We start from the raw sequence: 20,830 nt of genomic DNA on the forward strand, positions 1-20,830 counted from the left end.
TTAAACTGTACCTGTCTGACTAACACAGATGCACGCACACTTTTTTCACTTTAAGCAGCAATGTTGCAAATTAAGCACGATGAGTTTATTTAAAAAGCTATGCAACATGAAGTACTGTTTCTTTACAAATAAAACATCAGCTGGGGTCACTGCATCCAGGTATAAATACCCTGGGACAGGCTCCAGCAATCCTGTAACCCCCAAAAAAAGGTTTAAGGGAGTTTGGTAAATGGATGCATGGATGATAGACAGTGGTGTTTTCTCAGCTTGAATATTTTTTGCTTGGTAACTGCAATGTTGTTGTGAATACATATGATCTGGGTGAAAGATAGAAAAAGTTGATAAACTTTGAAATTTCTTTTTTCGACTTTGTGGATTTCAAGACACATAAAACTCTGGAAATGTGGCCCATGAAGAAGTCGGTTTGTACTGAGATGTTTAGTTTGTGAAAAAGAAAAAAAGAAACAGAAGTCAGTGTCATTTAAAATTAATCTACTGTGATAAGTTTCTGTTTAAATGTTGTAAAATATTCTAAGTGGGTAATTCATGTTCATTCAATTAATCTAAAAAAAATAGTTACTTTTTGGTGCTTTTTAAAATTTGATCATTTTAGCTCTAAAAAAGATAAATAAAAAGTAAAGCCCCAGATGGTTTTACATCAAAGATACCACTACTAAAGGGATCATAATAGACTTTATTTGAACTTTCTTTGCTTTCAGAGTCAATAAAACTGAAAAAAACAGTAAATGGAACAAGGAAAAAGTGGGGTGCTTCATAAGGGGAAAAGTAGGACAACATTTTAATAATTAATTAGATACACAAACTTTAGGGACATCTTCTAGTATTGTTTGTTATGTTAGCTTACATTTCCAACCTGTAAAACTCCCTTTAATTTGATTTGTACATTGCGTTTAAAGTTAGATTTTTTTTTTAAGAAAGAAATTGAATAGTATTTGTTTCTGTATAATGCTGTAGGCACATCTAATAGGACCTTGATTGATGGCAAAAACCTCTAGTGCTCTTCATATGCCTCAATGCACTTTTGAGTATTACATCAATAACTTACAAACATGTGTAAAGAAATCATATTGAATTTTCACCGACTAAAATTCTCGTAAACATTGTTTTGTAGGTTTGCAGGATTGCACAAACAAATAAGCAATAAAACGGCAAAACCTGCTTGATGCCTTAGAGTGAGCGCACACATGGGACACAGAGAGAAACCGTTATTATGGGGGACCTCTTAACAATCACCAATGGATACAGGAGAGATGCAGAAAGGAGAGAGATCAGGTGGTCTCCACAGAAGAGAGCACAGGAAGCTCCAGAGGACAGGAGGAGAGGACACTCATTGTGTAATTGGATGAGCACTTGAAGCTGACAGGGGCTGCTTCTGAAAATGACAACCCTCTTTTCTTTCCCTCTAACCCCTCTCATTGTTAATGGCCTTTTCCGTATCTCCCTGTGGATCAGATGCAGCCTTGGATGCTAATATATAGGGTCAACTATTGATGCCATACAAATTTTGCATCAAAACTAACACAGACGTTGGACAAATTTGTTCACGGTGTATGGCTGCTTCATCTTCTTTTAGGAGCTCATTATAACTTAAAGACCTACTCCGACCATCTTTTGATGTATTTTAAAAGTGTTCCCTGCATAAACTGTCCTAGAAAGCTGCAAGAGTTAATTAGAAGTTGACCCCCAAGTTGTGGGCAGGACTATTGGTGCTGAGTAAGCCTGCCACTTTTTCCCGACATCCTTCTGTTCACACATGTCCTGCTAGCCTACAGCACCTCACAAACCTAACCTAACATTAGCGGCGCAACAAAAATATTGAGCAATATTGGAGCTTTCTAGCCATATAATTTAAAGCCAGACTCCAGTTCGGACGAGAAAAACAAAGACATACATGAATCTGGTCATCTAGAAGTGGATGCATCAGAATGGAGTGAAGCAGGGAGCTTGTGGCCCGCGGTTTGTAGCACTAACGTCACTGCCACAAGATTTTTCCAAAAGACATTTTTTTGTCTGCTCCTAATTCACAACAATTTGAATTAAAATAAATAAATAAGAAATACAATTTTGAATCTAATTGTCCTTAAATATGTCATCCATCATGTGAAAAATGCCACAAGAATATGTTAAATACACAAAAAACACAATTTTCATTGGAGTGGGTCTTTTAAACAACACTGTGTATTTTCCTCAGGTCTATATTGATGATTTGAAAATTGAATTTTTACATTAAATCAGTTGACTTGTATTTAGTGTGGCAAAATAATAAATTAAAACCTCAGTTTTTCCTAACATGCTGATACTGAATTCACATGAAAGATTATATTTTGATCTCAATAGGAGCATAATAAACCTTTGTCTTTTTTTACTTTCCTCTTACCTGCACAGCTTGCTCATACCCTCATGTCTCATGTGATAACTAATCAATACTTTTTAGAGTCTGTTAATCTTTTTGATCTTTCTTGCTGCGTTTGTCTTTTTCTGTGCTTTGTTCTTCTGCCTCGCTTCTGGCATGGGGTACTGTATGTATGGGTGGGAGTCAGGCTGGTTGATGTTAAATCAAATCTTTGTCTTGTTTTTAGACTGATATCTTACTCAAATTCACTCCACGTTTGTGGTCAGTGTTATTTTAAGCTTTGAAGAATTAGGTTTTATCCTTTCAGGGGAGCTAAACGAAGTATCTGTTGTCAAACATTTTGATTGCGGTTTTTGAAAAAATAAAAACATGAGTATTAATCAACTTTTTTCCCTCCACTCTCATCATTTCTTCTACTTCATCTGTTTAATCCATCTGTTAACAAATGCTGCTGTTCTTCAGGTGAGCTGCTCATCCTGCTGTTTGACTGATGATGCTCTCCCTCACAGTCCCCACAAATGCTGCACAAGCATGTCTGAGGTGAGCTTGATGGGGTGTCTGGTGAATGTTCTGGCAGATCTAAGATTTTGATGTTGGTGGATGTGCTCAGGGAAGCCGAGGTGTGTGTTCCTAACTATGCAAAACAAAACAAAACAAACCCCCCTAAAAGCAGTGTAATACCTGATTTTAGTGCCATGACACATCTTTCTACCTCCTGCAGTTTTTGTATTAATTCAAAGGACAGGTGGAGATGCAAATAGGTGTTGAAAACATGAGTTGATGTATGTGTTTATTTGTATAATAAGCAAACTAATGAATACAGCTTAACACTTGCAAAATGTAACTGTTTCTGCCCTATTAGTCACAGACATAGCAGCTCCAGAGAACAAACTTACTCTTACATATGTCCCTGTTAAAGTGTCACTGACAAATCCTCACATACCTTCAATTCTGTCGCTCACACTATACTAAAACATGTTGGGTGTGAACCTGGCCGCCCCTCGCTCTAGGAAGTAGGTCTTAGCTCCAAAGTATAAATTAAATTCTATAATCCTTTCGGAACAGCAAAGGTTATCATCTTCAGAGGGGATGAAAAGGAAAAGCCTTCTTCTCCTTCCAGACAGATGGCTACCTGGAAGTGACCTTTGCACCTGTGAGGGAACTGGAAACGGTAAAGCAAAGATCCACTTTCTCATAAGATATCATGTGGCATTTTACTGTGCACAGAATTTTCACAGTGACTTATGGACACAAGACAGAGAGAAAATACTTTTATTTTATTTTTTGAAGCAAAAAGGTTTGTTATCGGACAAAAACACAATTTAGGCTTAAATAAATAAAAATAAAAATAAACATACCTTGCAAAATAAAATAAAAGAACTGGATTTCTCATCACAAAACATCCTTTTGTCACAAAGTTGCACTTTTTCATGTCTTGCTTTTCTTAAGTACAAACTTGGGCCAAGTGCCGCTTGTATTTGCTGCTAGTGAATGATTCAATGCATTATGCTGGTCCTGCACAATCTCCATTTTCTCAGCTCCATTGCTTGAGTGATGAATCTCTTATATGTCTCCTGCTTCAATCATTCCCTCTGCATTCTAAACATCTTCATTTCTATTTTCTGGTTCAACCTTATTTTTCCAGGTGGTGATCTATGCACTGTGGCTGACCTGGGCTCCTCCTCTGTCTGCAAAAAGAGAGATAATCATCAGCAGCGGGTCATTATGCAATTCTGTCCAAAATGGGATTTTAAGTTGTTCTTATTGCTGGCTTACCTGTTTCTCTCCTCCCAGCCATCAGAGCAGGCAAATTACCTATCAGCTTTAAAGAGTTTACCAAATAACAGCAGATACTGTGTTTGGTGTTTTTTATGCAGGCTTGCATATGCTTATTTGCAAGGTACACACTGGAGATCGCTGTTAATCCAGCTTTGTGTTGTGACCTGCCACACTTTAGGGTGGCTATGAGACCAATTATAAGGACATTTGTTATTCACCATCAACCCAAATGTATATCATTAAAAATTGTGACAAAGTGAGTGGAAAAAGCCAAAAATATATATAGAGGCCTTGCCAAGTTTTTTTTTCTTTTCTTTTTACGTCATCCAGTGTTATTCTTACCCATCTTTCCACCCTCATCAATTTTTGTGTTCATTGTTTAATGGAAACCAGTCTGGTATGCTTTTCTTACTTCTCCTTTTACGAAACACAAACACTTCCAGGTGATATTTTGTCTGGATTCACTGTCTTTCCATCCCACCAACATGTAAAAAAATGAAAAGAGATTTGAAAACAAAAAGAGAGACTTTTAGCTGTGAACTTCAGGTGAACCCTGGAACACACTTTTCTAAAGATTCTCAGCTCACTGGGAAACACTTTAATGAGAACAAAGACAATTAAGGTAAACTTTGTTTGTTGCAGACCCGTTTGTTTGTTTATAGATTTACAATCAGAATGACCTTGATTGTATCTTATATTTATTTAGAAATGGCAGTTTTGAGTCTCCTTGGAAATGTTATATGAATGCATAAAGATAACAAAACATACTTAAATCGTGTGTTCATTCATGAGACAAAATGAATTTAGCCTGAAAAATTATGATATATGAAGAAGAAACATAATTTTCATTGCTAATGTTAAATAATGAAAAAAATATGAAGACAAATATAAAGATAAATAAAAATATCTGTGTATATGTGTGTGGTCAGGAGTTCATCAGAGTGACGACTTGGGGGAAGAAGCTGACTTTGTGGCGCGTGGTTTGGGTGCACATTGTTCTAAAACACCGCCCTGACGGGATGAGAGGAGTCTTTTGCAATTCTGCCTGCTTCCTGACCCTGGACCAGTACAGGTCCTGAATGTAGGCGGCTGGAACCAATAGTCTTCTCAGCAGATCTGATGATTCTCCGCAGTCTGTCCCTGTCATGTGTAGTTGCCGATCCAAACCAGACCGGGATGGTCAGGACAGACTGGATTATTGCATTGTAGAAGATGGTCAGCAGCTCCAGGGACATGTTGAACTTCTTCAGTTGTCGCAAGTACAACCTCAGCTGAGCCTTTTTTGGATTGAGTCAATGTGAAAGGTCCATTTAAGGTCCGGTGAGATGGTGGACACTGGGAATCTCTGTTAGTCTGTTGAGGGGACTCAGAGGAGGGTTTATAAAAATTGTCCATATATGACAATTGGGGTAAGAATGTGTTTGCCTATCATCTTAACTTTTCCTGTATCTTCAGATATTGTTACATTATTCTTTCACCTGAGTTATCTAATCCTAACTTTATTTGCTCTGTTGAACATTGCAGCAAAAATATGTACAAACATTTTTCTGCGCAAACAGAAGGGAGTTCATACAGCTACTATAATTTTTATCAGTTCAAAAGCAACAAATGTGGGAATATTTTCTACAAGAAGCATTGCTTTATCCTTTATATACTGTTTGAGGGAAATATTCTGCATCTACAATTTTGGTGAAATTTCTTGTCTTTTTTGTCATTTTAGGGCACATGAAATAAGTCTGCCGATATTCCAAAACAACCCTATAGTTTTTTTAAACTTTCCAATTATTTGACGCCTGTAGAATGAGGCAGAGCACATCTCTGGTGACTGGTGTTATTACTGTAGAGATCATTAGTTTGTGCTGCACTTTCTATGGAGCTGTTACACTCATCCTTCTTGCATAATAGTTGAAAAGAAGCTGTCTGAAAAGAACTGGTATCAATTTTAAAAGCTGTCCAAAAGCCAGGGTGACAATAAAACAAACACATTGTTTCAATTTGCTAATTTAATAGTCTTCATGTCTCTGGAAAGATGAGAGCTCTGACAAATGAAAGGAAAAAATGCAAATACTGCATAATCATTGCTCATGTGGCAATGGAAAAAGCAACAAAAAAAAGGAATCTGTATCAGTAAAATGGGATTTCTGATCTTGTTGGATTTTCATGGTTTTTGTTTTCATGTTTCTATTTTGCAATTTTACTTATATTAGTGTCTTACTATGATGAGGCTCTTTTTGTCCCTATCTTTAAATATATAGAGCTGAATTAACTGACTATAAGCAGTGACAACTGAAAGACAATTTTAGAATTAAACGCATCTTCAGTCTGAAGTTATTAATTCATACTTGATCTTATTCAAATTCACTAAATGTTAAAGACAACAACCCATTTTAATAAAAAAAATGCAGTCAGTTTATCTTTAGTTCTTATGATTTTATCCAAAAATGCAAAGCTTACATTCACATAGTTTTTCCAACTCCATCTTTATGTTAAAACAATTCCACCCTTTCCTCTCTCTTTTTTTTGTAAATTAATCCAATTATCTAGTTAACATGAGATATGCAATTGCTTCCTAATTAAGATTTCTGATGAATAAATGTTCAAAGTCTTGCTAATGTCACATCGCTGAAGTCTCAGTTCAATCCCCTTATCCGTACTCTTAATATCCATCTATCCATAAGTATGTGTGTCTGTCATTTTCTGGTCCATTTATTTCAGTAAAGAAATTATAAATTAGATTTTTCCTCATTTAAATGTAATTATTTTTTCAATTATCAAATGGAGATGATATATTCTGGTTTCCTTGATTAAATCTTATAAATATTGCCATATCCTCAAAGATTACCAATTAGATAGAAGGGCACTCTGAACAGAAATCAATCTATGGACTTATAATGGTTTGAATTTGAATTTATGAAGACAGAAATGGACTTTAGATGCATAGGATATGAGGAAGGAACCTTGGAAGTAAATGCTAGTAGTTGTCAATAAAATGTTGCATTCTTCTTCTGAAGCTGTCCTTGATGGATGACTTGGGCCCACCATGTCAACACCTCCCACTGTATTCCTCTTTCAATGGAAGTTTAGCAGATCAATTAGCCCAGATAATCGGCGCTGTCCTGAGAGCAGCTGGGAGAGCCGGAGAAATGTCTTGCGCTCAAGTTTGTTATTGTTGGGAACAGCCAGTCGTGATGTTTATGTGTAAAGGCCTCTGGAGTATGAGGATTCAATTAGCCTATGACAGCTGGGATTTTCAACAGAGCATACTTCAGAAGAAAGCATCCTCCTGTCAATAGTCAAATAAGCATGGACACTGCTGCCAGATCTCAGTCAGATAAAGAGCTTGGATGTCCTTCACATATGTTCTTAGAGTGTCATAGAGGAGCTGTGCATGGATGGACAGATGCTTTTCTGCCTGTTAGAACTGTAAAAGACATAAAGGGGGGATTTGTGGGTGGTAGTGTGCATGTGTGTTTATGAACTCCGATAGGAACATCAAGGTTGTTTTTTTTTTGAGTCATGCTTGTCTATTCATAAATTTACAAACAATCCATATTTATGACACAACACTTCCATCTGGTGGCACAAAGTCATCATCACCACCATTCAACAGAAAACCCAACACATTTACATGTTTCTCCTCAAATTCTGGGAAAAAAAAATATTTCTAATGTCTTCCAGTGAGAATTCTTAACATAATTTGTTGTCTTGTATTTTTCCCTGGTCTAAGTAGAATTATGTAGCACTTTGGGGCAAAAATGCACCCTAGCAATCCATAACTAGAGGCCAGAATAGCAAACACTTCGGTCACGGTTGCATACTTTCCTGGAGAGCTGATGTAAGCGGGAATGAATGCTAGCCACACAGAGCAAAAGATGAGCATGCTGAAAGTGATGAGTTTGGCCTCATTGAAGTTGTCTGGAAGTTTTCTGGCAAGGAAGGCCAGGAGAAGGCAGGAGCACGCCAAAAGGCCAATGTAGCCCAGGACACAGGCAAATGCCACAAGGGAGCCTTCATCACACAATAGTATAACCACGGCACTCTCGCGTGGCATCATTTGGTGTGGTCTTGGGGGTGCGACAACCAGCCACACTGCACAGATGATCACCTGCACACAAAATAAATCTGTTTTACCACACTGTTGCAATAAATGCATCGCATTATTGAACTTCTTTTTCCTTTACCTGGACCAGAGTAGAAAAGGTAATTATAGACTTTTGCTGTGCTGTCCCAAACCACTTTATAATCTTACTGCCAGGAAGGGTTGCCTTAAAGGCAAATAGGACCACTATGGTTTTTCCCAGAATGCAAGAGATACAGAGGACAGAGCTGATCCCAAATGCTGTATGGCGCAGCATGCAAGACCACTTAGAAGGCTGGCCAATGAAGGTCAAAGGGCACAAGAAGCACAATGTCAAAGAGAAGAGGAGTAAAAAGCTCAAATGGGAGTTGTTAGCTTTAACAATGGGGGTGTTTCTGTTCAAAAAAAATACAAGGACCACAACAGAGGTGCTGAGGGAGCCAGTGAGGGAAATAGTCATCAGTGTTATCCCCATGGTGTCACTGAAGGAGAGGAACTCCACTTGTTTAGGAACACAGGCCGTCCTCTCAGCATTGGACCAGAACTCTGACAGGCACCTCACACATTCTATGGTATCTGATAAAAGAAAAAAAGTGTTATGTAGCACACTTTTCTTTACCAATGTGGATTTTAAATCTTTCCAATATAATGAGGACAATGACATTCTCTTACCAGTCTGATTGCTAATCTTCCCAGCTGTACAAGCCACACAATCATGGCAGCAAATAGGGAAGTTAGGTCTGATTGCCTTCCGGGTTCCTGGGGGACAAATGGAGCTACATACTGACAATGGAACCTAAGCAGAGGAAAAACCCAATCTACTCTCAAACAACTTGACAAAATGTGCGGAAAAAAAACATCAAAAACTGAAATCCTATTCAGTTAAAAACTTTACTTTGGTATGGTTGCCATTCCAGAGGATGTCTTCTTCCTGAATCTGAAGCTTTTTTCCGGAAACATGGGTTGCTTCATCAAATTTCCCGACGGTAACAAAGTCCATTTCTCCATTAGGTTTCAGCTGCCAGTTAACCAGGTCGTACATGGCTGCAACATCACCATTCTCATCAAACTTGACTTCATCAGCGAATGCGTTTTGGAACTGAACAAGCTTTATGAAATGCAATAGCTAAGAAACAATTAAAAAATCATATCAACACACTGTTGTAAGACAAGCCTTGATGATCTGATCTTGACATGGTACCTGCCACGGCTGTACATTGTCTGCATCAGGACAAGTCATTTGAGGAAAGGGACCCTCTCCTCTCACACAGCTTCTCATAGCCTTCAAAGCATAGGCAACAGCATACACTGCCTTGTAGACGTTGTAGGAAATCCTGAGCTGATCCACATTTGTATAGGTATTTTGTATGTTCTTGAGATCCTCAGTTCCAGTGCATGAAGGTTTACCATCTGCTTTCTGATCATCAGCCTGGGTGTCAAGGCTACATTGGAACACTTCTTCCCAGAAAGGAATGAGGAAAGGATCTTCACTGGCATTTGGGCTTGAGGGATTCAGGCGTAGCAGAAAGTCCCTAAACCCTGGAATGTTTACGCCACGAATGGCAAATCCCAAAGTTCCCTGCAGAATGTGATGATACTTCCTTGGATTGGAGAGGATGGCTGCTGTGCTCCAAGCTTCACTGGCCAGCCACTGCATTCCAGTGAGCCCACTTCTGCATTTGGAGGGGAGATTCGATTTTTCACATTAAAACACGTTGTTGGCCACCAACTCAGCTTGAAGTTTCAGTAAACAGAAGAACATGATCAATTCAGAATTCAATATATCATACCTGACCACTTCATCAAAAAACGCTGCAACATCTTGTTCAACAGCAAACACCAGAATGACGTGAACTCCAGATGAACGGATGCTGTCAACGATTGGTGAAATTTCACTCTGGGATGGGTTCTTAGGAATGATTTCATTAAAGGCAACACAAGCACCCAACTTACTGATCTAAAGAACAAAAGAAAAAATATCCATAACATTTTGGCTTAATGTAGAGCCAACTGTTTTACACAAATCAACATTTTCACCTCATCTGCAAAGATCTTTGTACCACCGCGTCCATATGCATCATCTCCTGCAACAATACCCACCCAGGTCCAGCCAAAATGCTTGACAAGCTGTGCAAGAGCACCTACCTGGGGACATAAGAGAATTAGGAAACACATGAATACAAACAAACAGGTTTATAACATTTTTTAGTTGATTCTGACCTGAAAGAAGTCACTAGGCATGGTTCTTAAAAAAGAAGGAAACTCCTTTTTGTTGCTCAGACAAGCACAACTGGAGAAATAGCTGACCTGTGAAACATTAAGACTTTCATTACAAACATATTTAATTACTAGTTTGAACTTTTTTAAGAGCTGACAGAAAGCATAGTGATGTGATACATTTACCTGTGGCACATGGAAGACTCCCATGAAACGAGCCACAACGAGAGACTGAGTGGAGCCGCCGTCTCCTATCACCACGGGGACTGCACCATGGCAGGTGTCTTGACTCAAAGTCTCTCCTTCTAACCCAGAACGGCTCTCACCCCCCATGAGCTCCAGGGCAGCTCTCAAAGCCTGGTGAGGCGTACTGCAGGAATCATAGATCTTATAGCCAAGAGTAAAGTTGGGAAGGAGCGCTCCAACTCTGTTAATCTCTTCAATAGCAAATATCATAGTTTGCATCCAGCGGAAAGTCCGAAAATTAAACCTAAAGGAAATTCAACTAAGTGAATCTGAAATCTCAAATACTGAAGTAACGTAGCTCAGTTACAGTTTACAGTTGGATCAAAAGCGGCTTACCTGGTGCATTTTGTGGGAGGAGACGGAGAGCTAAAATTCAGTCTGGGCTCCACCACCATGTCATGAAGGGAGAAGAGGCCTCCCAGTATGATGTCCCCCCTTTTCTGCAGGACAGACAGGGAGGTAGCACTAGGGTTTTTTTGACACTGAGTGCCCTGGCCCTGGAGGGTGTTGTGAACGACACTGCAGAAGAACCCAAAAAATAGAAGTCTGGCTCTCCTCAGCATTTCACCAAATTCACAGGAAATTCACAGGAACTCCAATTGACATGAGTTTAAAAAAAATAAAATAAAATAATTTGCAATCAAACGAAATTTGCCCAGGCTGCAAAAATAAAACCTTTAGAAATGTAGAAATCATGTAAAGTTAGTACCCTCTCTTAAGAGAAAGAGTCTTCAGATGGCATTATCATTACCACATTGCAACAACAATCTACATACAAACTGGGGTGCTTCAAGTAAAAGATGTCTGTATATATCAAGTACCTGCCAGGTATCACAACTGTCAAGTTGCCCAAGTTTCCCCTTAGCATCTGGTTAATGGAAAAGGACTCACCCCTCCACTGTTCAACAACAATAACAACTGGAATGGGCACTTGACCATAATGGAAACAGACCTGAGCTCTGTCATCTCAGTATGTTATGCCTGAATAGAACTAACTCATCCTTCAATAATGTGATATGTCAGATGGTAAGCAAGAATCATCTGGGGCTTCTAACTGCACTGCATGTTCAGTCAGGTTTGTTTCTATCCTTTAGAGGAGACTATTATACCTTTTAACCTTCACTTTACTCACGAATAACCATTTTGCCCTTGTCTTTGAAAAGTCTTGTTTAAACTAAAAAGAATTACCTTCTTTTAATTTTCCCCCCAAACCATTGCATGGGGAATCAGTTTTTATTAACAAATCATCAGGTGGTGAATCATTATCAAGCAAAAGCCTTCAGGCTATAAAACAGAGCACAATAATGTATGAAGCAAACATGCTATTTGTTGCACTGCCGGGGGCTGTTCAGGTGTCCTTACAACTAAATGCACCCCTGTGTGACAGAGATGGAAAGATTTGCATTACTGAACCCAAAGCAATCATAACTCATCCAAGGGTGTTTCTTTAATGTGGTGTTTTTGTTTTTCACATGTTTCTGGGCTCAAAAAAAGTAAAAAAAAACAGCCTTTTAAAAAGTTGATATAAATAGACTATGCACCCATGATCTAAAACTTATCTAGAAAAGCATTCTCAGCAGGAATGTCTGACACAACACCCCCCCCCCCCCCCCCCCCCCCCCCCGAACATCATTCATCTCAGTTACACTCAAGTCAAGCCACCACAAGGATATGATCCCTTCAGTGTGTTTGGGGTTGACCACAGTGTCTCTTTATGGTGGCCCTTAAGTGCAAATTACATCTACAAATCACTCATTCCAAAAGCACATTAAAGTTTACATTTACAGTTTACATTTACAAACACATGTTATAATTCATAACAGAATTCCAAAAACTAAAAAACAATATTTCAAAAAAAAAATGAAAAAGATTTTGAAAAAAAGAACATTTTTAGAAATGAAAATTAAATGTTAAAAAATGAAACACAATACGAAACCAAAGCAGGTAGACATTGTGGGACATCACTCATTGGATGATAGCGTTTGAGTTTTGAAATTTGAGTTGTTTCAAATGCGTCTTCAATGTCGGCAAACTAATAAAAGTTTTATGATTAATTCGGAACACATTCAGAATTGCTTCAAGTCTAATGACCTTTAGTTAAAACAGTGAACATATATTATCATCCAAGCAGTTATGATCAATAATTTACTACTGAAAGAAATACTTACCTTTTCTTCTTTTTTTTTAAACATTCATCTTTATTTCAGGGAAATATGCTTTTGTTTTCCAAAACGTTTTTTTTCTTTCTTTTTTTTGCAGAAGCCAAAAAAGGTAGGTGCTATGGCACATTGCTGATTGCTTTATAATTTTGTCCATTATTTCTGATGCAAAGTTGTATGGGGATGTAAGGTGGGGCAGTGGTTGGCGCCCTTGACTCACTGCAAAAACGTTGTGGTTCAAATCCCACCTGGGACAAATATGTGTGGAGTTTGCATGTTCTCCCCGTGGATGTGTAGGCTTTTTTCAGGCACTCTGGCTCCCTCCCACAGTCCAAAGACATTCTTCAAAGGCTTCTATAAATTAGATTCTTTAAATTGCCCCAAAGTGAGCCTGTAAGTATATGGCCCTGCAATGGACTGGCAACCATTCAAAAGGTCCCACACCTTTGCCTAATAGTAGCTGGGTTAGCTTTTGCAACAATGTGACCCTAAAAGGGATTCAGTGGGTTCTAAAGATGGATTTCAGGAATGTTTATATAAATTGCACCTTAGACATGTAGGACCCTTGGTAGGGGGGGTTGCTTGGACATCACTGCCAGCAAGTAGCAGATGTCCTCTCAGTGCCCTACCGGCCAATTTTAACTGAACCCCTTAGTACACACACCCATTACCCCTCAAAATATACCCTTCAACGCAAACACATGTACATGCACACACACACACAAACACACACACATGCATTTCACAAGGAAGGTGGGACCTCGGATCATCTGTCCCCTACCCCATCCCTGATAGGGGGTACTGGGCCCTTCGCAATGGCAGCCGTGTTCCCTAGGTGCTGGCTTCCTGGGCTCAGCAGTCCTTTCTCCACGCAGGGAGAGGGATCCCTGAGCTTTCTGGCAAGGCCAAGAGCCGGGGATCACATTACATCTGAGCCTGTGGGTGTCCGTGTCCCTGTGATGTGGGTTCTGGTCTTTGCCTCTGAGTGCCGGGCCTCGACAAATTTCCAACTGTGGGCGAGCCTGGTCGGGCCATGTTTGCAAAACTTCTTGTGGACCCCCTCTTCCCCTGGGTGTCCACATCCTGTGCGGGGATGGCTGTCCCTCTGCCTTGCTCTCTCCTGGACCAACCGTGGGCTGGGTGGGTGGCTGCCTAGAGCGTGGGGCGGGTCTCCCTTGGGGGGGTCCTGGCTCGTACCTGGGGTTTGGGTGGGGGGTTGCCTAGAACTCCTGGGTGGTGGTGAGGTGCTCGTCTGGGGCTGTGGGTGCTCTTCTGGGGCGGGGCCCCGCGTTGGGCCCTCCTGGCGCGGCGGGGGGCTGCTTTCCTGGTTGGGCTGGATCTTGCACTCTCTGTCCCCCCATGCCCCCCTGCTCTCTGACTTTGGGGGCCCCGTGGCGGTCCTGCTGGCCCTGGCCTGGGTGGCGGATGTGATTGCCCGGGGGGCGGGTGTTCTCTATCTGCTGCCGTGCAGGAGTTGGGGGGTTCTGGCTGCCGATGAGGCGGGGGTCTTGGTGTGGGGATGACTGGGCACTCTCCCTCCTGCTTTTTACATTCCATCATCCATTTTATAAGAACATAGACACTCAATACAGCACAGGTGTTAGCAAATACTTTGCGTGATCGAATGAAATATTTCACACTAGTGGGTTTGAAGGCATAAGTATGCGTGCTTGAACATTATTTGTATTGTGCACATGTTGACATGTGAACAATTTTGGAGCCAACAGGTATGTTTATAACATTATAGTGTGTGTGTGGATAGGCCCCGCCCTTGTAGACTTTTATTACATCTGAACCTCACTGTAATGATTGTAACCATCCAGCAGCAACTTGTTACTTTATGCTGCTTCAGGGTTTTACCCCCCCTTCTATAATCACCCTCCAACGCCCCCCCCCCCCCCCCCCCCTCCAACATCCCTCTCTGTTCTTCCCTCCTTTCCTTTTCCGTCCGGTCCAACACAAAAGATTTTCAAATATGATTAAAATGAATAAAGTTTAGCCTAGATGACAAAAGGGGTTTATTCAGACATACCTCTGGCTTTTCAGGAGATTCATAACCCCTGTTGTTAAAGTAAAATATGTCCAACACAAGAGGCCTTCAGCTCTCATATATTTGCCCAGCTGTTGGACAGGACAAGTGAAAAAAAAAGGAATGTTTATATGGTTTTAGTTCTTTTATTTTTATAAGCCTTAACTCTTCGCAGGTTTGGGGTAAATTTTAGAGGAATGTATCCAGGGTAGGTTTTTCTAGTCAGACAATCATGTTGGACACAATCTTTGAGTTTTAGCTCATCCCAAAGATCTTTTTTTGGGTTCAGCAATGCAGGTTTTTGGTTTTTTTGGGAAATTGATAATTGTGGTTTGTGTCCGGTCGGAGTCAAATGACACCAAGTCTTTTATATATCAAAATAGAGCTATGAAAGTAAAAGCCTTGACCAAGAGTCGCAAGATTTGCACTGCTTGGACATTTCGCACCAAGCCTCTTCCAACCGTAGGACACTTAAGAATGTGGGTTTAGCGTATTCTTGAATGTGCATCACATGCCCAGTGTGTAGTATAATAGTTGAGAATGGATTATGACCTTTTGCGAATGTACTTGAAATATCAAATCAATCAAATATCAACTAATTGTATTTTTACATCTACAATTATGAAACTCTGTAGTGACCTTTTTATTATAATACTTAGTAGTTTGCATTCATATGTGGTAGATTTTAGACACTAGTGACCATAAAGAAGACTGTAAGTGCTGCATACATAATTTGGAGGATATGGTAAACTTTAAGAAATGGGCAAAGTACTGACTAAAGCATGTGGTCCAGTATTATCTTTGTTCATAATTATGGTTTATCCAACAATAGGTCAACTTAAATGATCAAATTAAACTAAAAAAAAAAAATAGCTGAATTATCGAGCATGATGATAATCCTTTCAATGGTGAAAACAAAAAAACAAAGATCTGAATGCAAAAACTGTGTAAAAGATGTAAAAGAAGTTTTTGAGGGTAAAATAAAAATAAAGTACTGGTACTCTAGAAGAAGTCAGAATGGGATGGATCACGCAGCTGAATTTAATATTTGTGGAGAAAAACACTGGGTTTTAGTAAACAAGGAATCCCTATGTTTATTTTATTGTGGTCAACACTACTTTTTCGAGAACAACTTAATAAATAAAGAATAATCGATACAAGTGATTAAAAACCATTTTTAGCTTCTCTGAAAAATTTGAATTTCATTAAGTATTTTAAGTCTTAATTCCAAAATGTACTAGTTTTAGCTTTATTTATATTATTTAGATATGTTTTATTGACCTTAACTTGTATAAAGGTGTCACATAAAACATGTACTCTGCAATTTAGTTAAATGTAAATATGATGTTATATTCTCAAAGATAATCAGACATGTGTAAGACATGTTTATGTGTGGCTTGTTTGTTCATCTGGAAAATTACACACAAGACAGAAGTGTTTTTTTTATATTTTGTTTTTTTGCCCGGAGATTAATGAATAACAACTTGTACAACTACTACACAATACGCACTTGGGACGTACTTGTTTGTGCGCTCAACATGAAGGCGTGTGACACCATGACATCATGTCAAACCTGCCAGATTACCTTTTCCACCTCAGGCTAAAAAAGGGCGGGTGAGGAACCAGATGGGCAAGCACAGACAAGCAAATGTTTCCGATAGGAGTAATTATATCGAGACCCGAGGCTGTAAAACATCAGCTCACCAGGTGGTGTGCAGGAAATTTGGTTTGAATAATCAAGACTTAAATAATTGTTTTTCCCAAACAGTTTTTCCAAGTAAACTAATATTGAGAAAGTAAAATTATCCTCTTGAAGAGTGAAACAAAACATGCAAAGCTTATAGATTTGTTTATGTGAAGATTATGATTTAAACTATGCATACATAAATAAGAAAAATAAAATTCATATAAATAGAAAAATATCCACATACTTTGCATAAGAACCATATTTTAAGAAAAGATGAACAGTTAATAAAGTAACATAAAATAAATCTAATTAAACCTGTAAAAACTAAAAAGTGTTATTTTTATATTTATTATTATAGTATAGTATAGTATAGTATAGTAGTATTTTTATTTCATAATATTAATAAAAATATCTCTTTATGTTTGTCCCAGTGTTACTGTTGTCCAGCCTTGGTCTTCATAGTAGGATCAGAACCCTGTACCTGCACTAAACATGCGGCTATAAAGACACATGGCAAGAAAAAAAAATAGATAATTAAACATTTTAAAAGATGCTGGATGTCTTTTATAACTTAAATATAACTTAATTATTTGATTTCTGCTCGCAAAGCATTGTTGGGCATAACATCTAACACTGGTAAAAAAAAAAAAAAAAAAACAGTACAAAATGCCATGTTTTGTGGAACTCCTCTAAAAGTACTAGATCGGATTGTTTGAGGGGCATTGTATGAATGGTTCAGTACCATGGAGAACATAGTGCACTCTTTTGACAGCATACATGAGTCTCATTTGTACAAAAACCCAGCTCAGATGCCACAAAAACACATTTTCCTTTTCAGGCTGAAACATTTTTTGTTTTTATTTGGATTAGATAAATGTATGTACCGGTATTTTATCAGTGTAAAGGATTTGAAATTGCTCTTAATTATGCGTTGGTAGGTACATCATCTTGTGTAGATTATTATTCGTCATGTAATGATTTATGCCAGTAGGCTTATTTTATCAGAGTTTTGACTAAATAAATATTTGGATACATGCACACAGTCATCAGATATTTATGGCAAACAATGATTTAAGTCAATTATTCCCTGATGCTCTAGTTTTCTTATTTTTGGGAATAAAAATCTTTTTGCCTTTAGCCTATGAGGTAACATTGCTGGTGTTGGAGTCCTAGGTCTGGGTGAATTAAATATTAAAGGGTCTCATAAATTTCCCAGTGATATTTTATATCAAATGATGTTTCTCTGCACTACTATTGATCATAGTTTGTTTCCTGCAGCACCTAAAGATTTTGTGAAGGATTAAGAAAATATAGAATGAAAGATTGCAAGTTAATCATTGACATTCAAAAGACTGTATGACAAACATTTTCAAAATTTAGATTCCAGTTATGACCCTACAATCTACATTGTTGTAGAGTCCTAGCAGAGGCAGGAACAACTTGAAACACTACTTCTGAAACAATTTAAGGCCTAAATAAAGTAAGATGCTTGTGCCAAAAATGTTGGCGTAGGAAATAAACTAGTGAGTTTTAAAGTTGATTAATCTGAAAATGCAAATATTTTTTTATTTGATTTTATGCTTGAGTCAGTCTCAAGCTAAATTCTATGTAACATAACCTTCGATTTTTTTGACAGTCTGATTTGTTTTAAAGATTAAACCAAAAGATTTTTTCTGTTTAATCTTAGTCTTTAAAATGTTTGTCATAAATGTAAAGTTGTGGCACATTGGAGACTGCTCTGGCACAATGAGGAACAGCCAAGACACTATTTTTTACATATATTATAATATATTATTTTATTAAAGTGGTTTGGCTTTAATTTCCTGCCCCACAACATCCTAATTATAGTTCATAATTGCATTTTCTATTTAAAATATTTTACCTCCAACACTGCTAAATTTACTTTCTGTGTTTGCCTTTAAATATTTGTTGCTCTTTTGTCATTTTTCTCTTTGCATCACCAGCGTTTGCATACTAACCTGTGGTATTTTTGGTCTTTAAAGCAGTACCACAGCATCTCCAGAAGATGGAAACCTAATGCATTATATGAAAGTTGTGCACCCTTCAGAAGTCAGAGTTGGATACCATAGACTGTAAAGCAGAGTTTGTTGGTTTCCACCATTCAGTTCTATTGTATGTGGACACTACACCAACATGGAAAATTATCACCACTGGACCTACAGAAGCAAAACTTTGCAGCTGATCTGTTTGATTCAGTATATTACATTTATTTCAGACAACTTGGATGCAGTCTGTTTTTATTATTGACAGGTGAAATTCTTCTTTATTTAAGAACAAAGAAAGAGAAAATATGTTTCCAAATCTGCAAGTGAGCAAACAATGACACATCTAGAGCAACGGCTGACAACAGTTTAGTCTCTGGCATGGAGCAGAATTGACACTGGGGTTTGAATCACTGCACAAGTCGCTGGCAATGATTCTGATATTTATTCATATTCTTTGCCTTTTGGCTGCTCCTTTTAGGGATTATTACAGCAACTCAACCGCCTCCATTTAATTCTGTGTTCAGTATTCTCTTCATTCACACCAACTGCCCTCATGAACCTCCTCTGTGGGCTTACACTAGGCGTCTTTCCTAGTAGCTCCAATCTCAGCATCCTTTTACGAACATTATCATACCTTCTACTCTCAATGTGTTCAAACTACCTCAATCTGCTTCCCTGCATTTATCTCCAAAACATCTAACATGAGCTCTTCCTCTGATGGATTCATTTCTGATCCTTTCCATCCATGTCACTCCTAAAAATAACCTTTAGATCTCCAACTTTGCTTCCTCCAGCTGTCTTCCTCAAGGTAATATGCCACCAACAGATACATTCATTCATCATTCATTTTCTTCCGTTTATTCCCTTTCGGGCTCACAGGGCTGCTGGAGCCTATCCCGGCCACTTGTGGGTGAAGGCAGGGGGCACCCTGGACAAGTCTGTCGCAGGGTAGATACAACAGATACAATGAATTAAAAAAATAGATTTAAAAAAAGGCTTGAGTCACAGGCCAGACCTTCGCCCAGACTAAAGTAAGCTGGATAAATAGATAAGCGAATAAGGTCAATGAACTGATACAATGTTGTAAAGATAAGTGGGTAAAAGCTCCTCTATGAGAATAACGGAGCTGCATAGATAGTCAATGTTGAATTGGCAACAATAGAGCTACTTAGTTGTATCTACACATTTTATTTCTTAATCATTTATTTAAGTGTTTAAATGTTTAGACACGCCAAAACAAATGTTTACATAATTAAATACTATTTTAGAAAATGACCACATTGTTTAGTGTTCAAAATCTTTAAAACTGTATATAGATTTTAAACCAAAAAATCTTGATTCTGCATCTTTGTGTTCTAAAGTTAAAAGTAGTGCCATGTTTAATTAAAACTTCCACTGTGTCTCGAGTGGGTGTCGGGATTCTGATGCAACCTTCCTGAGATGAAGTTTCCACTCCAACATTACAGGAACATTCTCAAGGCAGGATGGAGACCTTTTCAAATCCCAAAGGAGTTGGTTTATTAACAAGCTCATGTTTTGGAAGAGCAAGAGTCACAGTCAAGCCTAAGGCAACTGCAATTTACCACCGGCGTGTTGCTAAATAAGCTCCCAAAAGGCATGACCAATGGCGTGTGAAGGCCACATCTAAAAAAGCGAAGAGTTGAATTCTTAATTTTAAATTGAAGAGGGATTAAGAGACATATCCAATGACTTTCAAACCTCCCGTAGGCTAAAAACTAGAACAACACCAAATTAAACTTGACACAGCTCAATGCTTTGTTAAGTCAGCTATACCTAATTGTTTGTTTTGATCTTATGAAGAAAGTGTCATTTTTAATTCCCCATTCAGTAACAAATCCCTGTGTAATGTGACATGTATAGCTAAGAGAATGATCAAAGCCAAAGTAATGAATTAATTATTTGTATGACTTTTTTTTTACAATCTTCATTCACTGTTTTGAAAATAAACATATAGAACAAATTAGGAAATGAAAAAAATTAATAAAATAGAACAGAAATATAATATAACATATATTTAGAAATATATATTAAATATGTAAATACAGTGAAAAGATTCCATTACAATATTGCTAAGTTCAGCTAAATTCTTCTTCCACTTTCGGCTTCTCCCATCAGGGGTCGCCACAGCGAACAAGTCGCATGGTAAATTTGGCAATGTTTTACGCCGGATGCCCTTCCTGACGCAACCTTCTCAAGCCGGGCTTGGAACCGGCAGAGGTAGAGAAGGGAACAGG

General features: G+C 38.4%; 1 protein-coding gene across 1 annotated transcript; it reads right to left on the bottom strand.

The window, feature by feature from the left end:
* Window positions 1-6,665: 6,665 nt before the first annotated feature.
* On the bottom strand, window positions 6,666-11,297 carry LOC101175013 (extracellular calcium-sensing receptor-like). The gene is made up of 9 exons (XM_078956475.1): window positions 11,031-11,297; window positions 10,452-10,938; window positions 10,269-10,376; window positions 10,022-10,188; window positions 9,433-9,904; window positions 9,127-9,357; window positions 8,904-9,027; window positions 8,335-8,807; window positions 6,666-8,258 (listed from the first exon to the last, which is right to left on the bottom strand). Exons 1-9 carry the CDS (start codon window positions 11,255-11,257, stop codon window positions 7,818-7,820), a joined length of 2,730 nt encoding a protein of 909 aa, XP_078812601.1. The 5' UTR covers window positions 11,258-11,297; the 3' UTR covers window positions 6,666-7,817.
* Between the last annotated feature and the right edge of the window lie 9,533 nt (window positions 11,298-20,830).

The sequence above is a fragment of the Oryzias latipes genome, chromosome 13 (assembly GCF_053564925.1).
Source record: "Oryzias latipes strain Hd-rR chromosome 13, Olatipes_Hd-rR_3.1".
Taxonomy (NCBI): domain Eukaryota; kingdom Metazoa; phylum Chordata; class Actinopteri; order Beloniformes; family Adrianichthyidae; genus Oryzias; species Oryzias latipes.

What these genes read in the sequence shown, in the direction of transcription:
- LOC101175013 (XM_078956475.1), bottom strand. Translation starts at nt 11,257, where the DNA reads ATGCTGAGGAGAGCCAGACTTCTATTTTTTGGGTTCTTCTGCAGTGTC. An exon ending in TGCCTAGTGACTTCTTTCAG is followed by an intron (nt 10,377 to 10,451) that starts GTCAGAATCAAC and finishes TTATGTCCCCAG; the next exon opens with GTAGGTGCTCTTGCACAGCT. An exon ending in CAAAGATCTTTGCAGATGAG is followed by an intron (nt 10,189 to 10,268) that starts GTGAAAATGTTG and finishes TTTGTTCTTTAG; the next exon opens with ATCAGTAAGTTGGGTGCTTG.